This window comes from Nicotiana attenuata, chromosome 11 (assembly GCF_001879085.1).
Source record: "Nicotiana attenuata strain UT chromosome 11, NIATTr2, whole genome shotgun sequence".
Taxonomy (NCBI): domain Eukaryota; kingdom Viridiplantae; phylum Streptophyta; class Magnoliopsida; order Solanales; family Solanaceae; genus Nicotiana; species Nicotiana attenuata.
The window spans coordinates 33,805,267-33,813,020 of NC_031999.1; the positions used below are offsets into that span (position 1 = coordinate 33,805,267).

General features: G+C 38.4%; 1 protein-coding gene across 1 annotated transcript; it reads left to right on the plus strand.

Moving 5' to 3' along the window:
• On the plus strand, positions 654-1,776 carry LOC109234807 (ABC transporter A family member 12-like). The gene is made up of 4 exons (XM_019400860.1): positions 654-704; positions 857-935; positions 1,184-1,272; positions 1,483-1,776. Exons 1-4 carry the CDS (start codon positions 654-656, stop codon positions 1,774-1,776), a joined length of 513 nt encoding a protein of 170 aa, XP_019256405.1.

A 7,754-nucleotide genomic window follows, 5' to 3' on the forward strand; every position in this document is an offset into this window, starting at 1 on the left:
CTTTGTACTTTTCTACTTCACCCTTGGAATTCTTCTTTAGCTTGTACACCCATTTGACTCCAATGGTGCTTTTTCCTTTTGGAAGTGTGACCAACTCCCATGTTTCATTCTTTTTTATTGCCTTGATTTCTTCATCCATGGCATCTCTCCATTTGGAATTTTGGAATGCATCCTCAAAGCTTATAGGCTCACTATCCACCAATAAACAAAAATGAGTAAAATCATATAAATCATTTCTTACCACTTCCGTGTTTTCATACAAGTCACGGAGACTTCTACTCTTGTGAGGTGCTTCACTTGAACTTGAACTTGATTCCTCCACTTCTTGATTTTGTGGCGGAGGTGTTGATAGTGGTGAGATACGTTGCTCCACATCTTCTTCATCATCATCAAATAATGGACTAAAAGAGTAATCTTGCTCTTTAGTCTTCCCATCCCAAGCACTATCTTCATCAAACTCAACATCTCTACTCAAAGTGACCTTGCCATTTTTGGGATTTACAATTTATAACCTTTAGAATTTTGATCATAACCAATAAAAATATACCTCTCACTTTTGTCATCGAGCTTGGTCCTCTTTTCATCATGTATATGTGCATATGCAATGCTTCCGAAAACTCGCAAGTGAGAAACTTTTGGCTTGAAACCACTCCATGCCTCTTGAGGTGTTTTTCCATGAACACGTTTTGTGTGGCAACGATTTAGTAAGTATACCGCACAAGCAACAGCTTCAGCCCAAAATTCCTTTGGCATATTTTTGCTCTTCAACATACTCCTCACCATGTTAAGAATGGTCCGGTTCTTTCTTTCCACAACGCCATTTTGTTGTGGTGATCTTGGCACGGTTAAAAAATAGCGAACTCCATTTTTCTCACAAAATACCTTGTGGACCGTCGTGAAGAATGCACGGAAAGGCAGAGCGATAATTCTCACTAGTAAATCTACTTTCCATCTCTAGTTTCCTTGTTTTCCCTTTTGACATGAATAAACTTGGTGCGACTAGAAAAGTACTGCATCGGCTTACTAGTAAAACACTTCATTGAAGGTAATCATAGTGGAACATCATGCATTCTACAGTAATCACATGTCAGCAAAGTCCCAAATTCATTTATTTCTGAGTTTTTCCTAGTTCCTCTTTTGATGAAATTAATGGTGCGATTACTGACAAAGATAAGCATTTCAGCCCACTCGATGGAAGAAGCAGATTATTTATGTGATCGATTAGGAATATTCGTTGATGGAAGCTTGCAATGCGTAGGAAATTCTGCAGAGGTAATTTCAAACTATAGAAATGCTCTATACTTCAATTTCAGAAGTGTGGTGGTCCTACTGTGAATTTGGTGATTGTCATGGCTTATAACAATATGATGGGCAAAACTAGCAACAATTGGAATTATAATCGACAATGTAAAATGCTAGACGTGCTGAATGAATTTATTTATTCTCATAATTCTCAAACCTTTCCAACTATATTATGAACAGTTGAAGGCAGGATATGGAGGCTCTTATGTGTTTTCCATCACAACATCATCTGATAATGAGGTGGAAGTTGAGAACATGGTGCGACGCCTATGCCAAAACGCCAATAAGGTATACCATTTATCAGGGACACAGAAGTTCGAGTTGCCAAAGCATGAAGTAAAAATTGCAGATGTATTTCAACTAGTTGAGAATGCAAAGAGTAGATTTACAGTTTATGCTTGGGGTATGGCTGATACAACTTTAGAGGATGTTTTTATCAAGGTTGCTAGTACTGCTCAGGCCTTCAATGAATGATATGCCAGCTAGCATCAAACACAAATTAGATATAGGAAAGAATAAAAAGAAAGAAATTCAAGGATTTCATTTTTTTGATAATTATTATCAGTATCTGATGTTTTTGCTTTAGTAAATTAGGTTCATGTAGATGCATCAAGTACAGCGCTTATGTGGCTTTATTTGTCATGTAAATGTGTACAAGGATGCCAACATTGGAATAGAAAGAAGTTGTATCAACAAAGAATTAGTCAGACATTTTTTATTATATTTAAAGCTCACTTATATATGTGTACTCCGAGCTACTTATGAAGATGAATGATATTTGTAGGTGTGTACAAGCTACTGCAGACAGTGTTATAAAAATGAATTTCGATTTCAGGATAAAGCAGTTGAAGTAACTAAACGCATCTAGTTTCTGTAAAGAAATTACTAATGAAGTAATAAAGGACTACTGCTAAATAAACAAAATGAGATGCTAGTAAAGATAAATTTATCCCAGATTTTGTGGTGATGAATGAAACTGGAACCAGAAGGTGTTGTCCAAGAAAGCAAATAAGCTAAAAAGACATTATAATATTAGACTAGCAAACCTGTCGTCCAGTGTCACACAAGATTATTTGCTTGTAGATGCAAAGGTGGGATTCGTTTACTCAAAGGATTTGACTTGTGTATGCTAAAAAATAAATAGAATTTAAATTATTAGTCCAACTTAACTAATTATAACATGTCAATTACATTATTTTTCATGTTACCAGCAGATCTTTACTGACACTTACCTAAAGTAGCTTTTAACTGGTATTACTGTTCAATTATTTTAGATAACTAGTCTTAGCGTACGCGCGTTGTATGTGTTTCCCATCAATGATTAATTTTTTGTAAAAAAAATTATATTTTCTAAAATTGTATTTGAATTATAAAGTATAAACTTCTAAAATTGATGAATATTGATCATATATAGCTAAATCAATAAAGTAATATTCACCTTATAGGGGTTGGTGCCTTATATTACTGAGAGGCAACATAACTAGGGGTGACGCCCTGTATTACTAAAAGGGAACGTAACTAGGGGTTGGCGCCCTGTATTACTGGAAAGAAATGTAATCAGGGGTTGGCGCCTCACTAGGAAGGAATGTAACTAGGGGTTAGCGTCATGTATCACTAAAATGTAATATAACCAGAGGTTGGCATCCTGTATCACTAGAAAAGAATGTAACCAGGGGTGGGCGCCCTGTATCACTGAAATATAATGTAATCAGGAGTTGGCGCACTGTATCACCGAGAGAGAATTCTCCTAGGTGGAAAGGTTCTACAAGAGTTAAGTTGTGGTCCTCTTTGATTTTGTGTTTCCTATATGGCAAGGTGTGAATAGTAATGAAAAGGCTATGTTGATGTTTTAGACGTCAATACCACACAAGAGGGGGGGGTGATTTGTGTGGTACCTAATTTTCGCGTTAGAAGAACCTGGTTCTTCTAAGTGTTCTAACTACAGCAGTTTGCGGAATAATAAATACTGAAAGTAAAGTGCACAGAGATTTTTACGTGGAAAACACCTGGCTCAAAAGGTGAAAAAACCACGACCTACTACTCAGTAGGATTTTCCCAAACTCCACTAAAATCACTGAGCCAAAAACTGCATTTACAAAACTCTTTGTAAACCTAAGGATTAACTCTAATCCCAGTGTCTCAACTGTTGCGACACTTTCAAGTTAACTCTAACTTGAATACTCAATATACCTATTACAATTGCTTCTAGATAAAGCTAAAAGGTACAATATGAAAACCTACTACAATTGAACTAGACTTAGAATAAACACAGTGATGAAACTGGTTCTTCTATCTTAGTTCATGTAGCTTCAGGCGTGCACACTTGTATCTCGCATATGTTGCTTGCAAATCAGACTTGATCTTTTTGCTCTCAAATATGCTTAACTTCTGCTTATGTGCATTCACCTGTAAAAGAGAACAATCGTTATATTTATAGAGTTAGTAATTAGAGTTTGATAAGAACTCGAATTGTGGATCCTTTGACAATTCGAGTCCAAGAACAACTCTAACTCCTAATCCGTATTCTTGATCCGGATGTAATTCTCTTTTCATAAGGAGACTTTAACTCCTTATCCTATATGCAATCTTTTCGATCAGTTCAGAAGATATTCATCAAGATATTGCTGCTTGATCTCAAGGACTTATCTTCTTCACGTGTATCTCATGTGTATGGGCCATAACAACTGTGTCTCCTTAGATGAACCTGGTCCTTTACTGAGTTCGTTTGTCATTCTTCAAAACTTTAACTGATCTTGGGCCAACATATGTGCATGCTAGAAAAGTAAAAAAAGTGGAGGTTTGAGAAAACTTCCTTTCGGCGGTGTTCGTCTTTTGCGAATCGCCATTCTGCATTACTTTGTTCCTATTGCAAATAAAGAAAAATTTCTGAGTTTTCAAAGTGGTGGTCGGTTTGTGGCTTTGCTGCCTTGAGTTATTTGAACTTGCGGCCATCCTGCTGTCGTAGAACTAATTCTGCCAGTGTGGTACTGAGTTGCTCGGATACTCTGCATTGCTTTCTGGAAGCCTTGGCTTTCCATCGTTGCCCCCATTGTTTCATATTCGGATGTCTATGGTACCACCGAACCTTGTCCCTAAGAATATTTTTCTTTAAAAAGCAAACTTAGTTGTCATGCACCCAGCACTAGTTTCTGTTCGCAATGCTATTAGCTTTCCCCAGGAAGCAAGTCTTGCTTAGGCAAATTTTGATTTCTTTGAAACACTTTGTTAGACTTACCAGAGGAGATCACAGATGGATTCTTGCCTTTGTCAATGTCGCGTATGCCCCAAGCCCTTGTGCTCTATATATTTTGGAAACTCTAGCCAGTTTTGCAGCCATTTCTTTGCTTTACTTTTGATGCAAGATTTAGACCGAAATGGACTCAAAGAAAAGTTACGGGTAAAATAAAAAAGTAATTGTAAGCGAAAATGAATTGTGTTTAAACAAAAGGTGTCCCTTTTAGGGAAAGGAATAGGAGACTTATCTGGAGGTATGCGCCGACTTCAATGAATCATGACATCCATCTGGACTGGACGCCTAATCTGTATGAGCTGTGTAATTCTCAAAATCCGTTGCAAACGTTCATTTTGAAACTGAGTTCTTGGTTTTGCTCATGCCGTAGTATCGAAGATCCTCATTCGGCCAGTAGTGCCCTTTGCGGGTTTTCGCTAACCGGCCTCTCTCGTTTATCTACTCACCGTCGCCTTATGGTTCCTATACGGGTTTTCACTATAAGACTCTCATTTTTTCTTTTTTTTTTGCCAGCCTTGAGTAAGATATTGCATGCGGCAGGCTGTCCAACGCCCTTGGCATGGTGACTTCAACATTCTCAAAGATCGGTTAGAAAGTCTTAAAGGGAAAAGATGAAAAGAACCTTGAACTGAATTACAACTTTTAGAACTATTTTTATAGAGCGATCATAAAAAATAAAACAAACTTTTTTCCCAGTTCTGGAGTACTCGGGAGTGTGAATTTTTATTGTGATGGGACCAAACCAGGGTGGGGCTGCCTACGTATCTTTTCGAATTCAGGTCAAACTTAGTTCACTAACTCAAAAGATTTGTTGTCTGATTGGTTTTTTCTCTTTTTTCCCCTCCTTTTTTTGTTCTTTTTTATTACAAGTACACAGGTTCCAAAAAGAGGGAAAAATAAAGAAGACAACTATGGCTCAAAAGGGTGACACCTATTTCGGATAGTGAGCAATTATAGCCTTCGTTATCCTGATCCGAGAAACCATATGTGAAAGTTCTACACTGGTTATATATCAAACATAATATCTTTTGACTGCATCTGCGTTAATAGTCAACCTTTTTGGTAATACTTTGTTGATGATGTAAGGTCCTTGCCAGTTCGGAGCGAGCTTTCCCTTAGCTTCTACTTGATGTGGAAGAGTGTGTTTCAAAAAGAGTTGGCCTACCTCATAGTGCCTTGGATGCACTTTCTTGTTGTAAGCGCGTGCTATTCTTTGCTGTATAATTGGCCAAAATACACTACTGCTAGCCGTTTTTCATCAATCAACATTAGTTTTTGTCCCAAACGGGTCTTTACCCATTTTGTGTCTTCAATCTACGATTCCACAATGATTTAAAGAGAGGGAATTTCGACTTCACCCGCTATTACAGCTTCAGTTCCATATACCAGCAGATAAGGAGTTGCACCAACAGATGTGCGAACAATCGTGCGGTATCCCAAAAGAGACAAAAGGCAACTTTCCATACTATTGCTTGGACTCTTGGATCATCTTCCTAAGAATCTTCTTGATGTTCTTGTTTGCCACTTCAACGGCTCCATTGGCTTTTGGCCGGTAAGGGGTAGAATGGCGATGCACAATTTTATATTGCTCGCATACCTCCTTCATCATATGACTATTTAGATTGTGCGTTGTTATTTATAATGTTCTTCAGGATACCAAAGCGACAGATGATGTTGGAATGAACAAAGTCTACCACTGCTTTCTTGGTGGCTGCTTCCACCCACTTGGTAAGATAATCAATGGCAACCAAAAAGAATCTATGCCCATTTGAAGCCTTTGGCTCGATTGGCCCGATAGCATCCATTCCGCAAGCAATGAAGGGCCAAAGATATGACATGGGGCACAACTCCGGCGGAGGTGAGTGAATTAGGTTACCATGAATCTTGCATTGGTGACACTTGCGACAAAATTGAAGCAATCTCGCTCCATAGTAAGCCAATAATATCCCGCTCGAAGAATCTTCTTTGCCAGGACGTATCCATTCATATAAGGTCCACATACTCGGGAATGCACTTCACCCATGATCCGTTCAGCTTCGAGGAATCTATGCATCTCAACAAGTTCAAATCTGGGGTCCTTTTGTACAGGATTTTACCATTCAGGAAGAAACCACTGGCGAGCCGCCTTATAGTTCTTTTATAATCTCCCTTGGCATGCTCCTGGTATTCCGTTATTTTCAGGAAATCATTTTATTTCATGATACCATGGTTCACCATCTGGTTCCGCCCGAAATGCATTGCAGTAACCGTGTTGATTCCGAACTTGAATTTCTAGTGGATCAATATGAGTGTTTCCTGGATAAGAGGGCATCGAGGCTAAGTGTAACGATCTGACAGGTCATTTTGATCTTTAGCAATCCGTTCAGTGGTTTGGGGTCTTGAAACTTCATGTTGTGTATTATGACTTGCGTACATGGCCGGATTTGATTTTCGGATGTTTCAAGATGAATTTGGATGAGTGATTCTCACTTTAGAAGCTTAAGTTGAAAATATTGACCGAGGTTTGACTTTTATGGAAACGATCGCGTAATGGTATTTTGATGGCTCTGATAGGTTCGTATCGTGATTTTGAACTTGGGCGTATGCCTGGAATTTAATTTAGAGGTCCGTATGTTGATTTATGTTGAATTGCCGAAGGTTGGCAATTTAAAGGCTTAGAATTTTGATAAGTTTGACCGTAGGTTGACTTCATAGATATTGTATTTGTGTTTCTGATTTGGGAATTGGAATAGGTCCATTTTTTTATTTGGAACTTATCCGTAAATTTTGGCATCATTACGAGTTGATTTGATAGGAATCGGGCGTGCAATTGTGTTTTTAGAAGTTCTTGAATTTTATGTTAATTTCATGTGTTTTGGAGGCCCGATTCAATGTTTCGGATGTTATTTTGATGGTTTGATCGTGCGAGTGAGTTCGTGTTATGTTTTTAGACTTGTGTTGATATTTGGTTAGGAGCCTCGAGGGCTCGGGCGAGTTTCAGACGCGTTATGGAGTGTTTGGAAGAGTTAAAATTTACTGGTGTGATCAGGTGTTGCAGGTCTCGCAATTGCGAGATATATGTCAAATTTTTGATAATAGGCTGAGTCTGCTAGGTTCGCATTTTCGAACCCAGCGTTCGCAATTGTGTTGGTTGGGCCAGGCAAGCTTTTTCGCATTTGCGATCAGACATGGCATTTGCGAGGTGTCTGTGGTTCGCATTTGC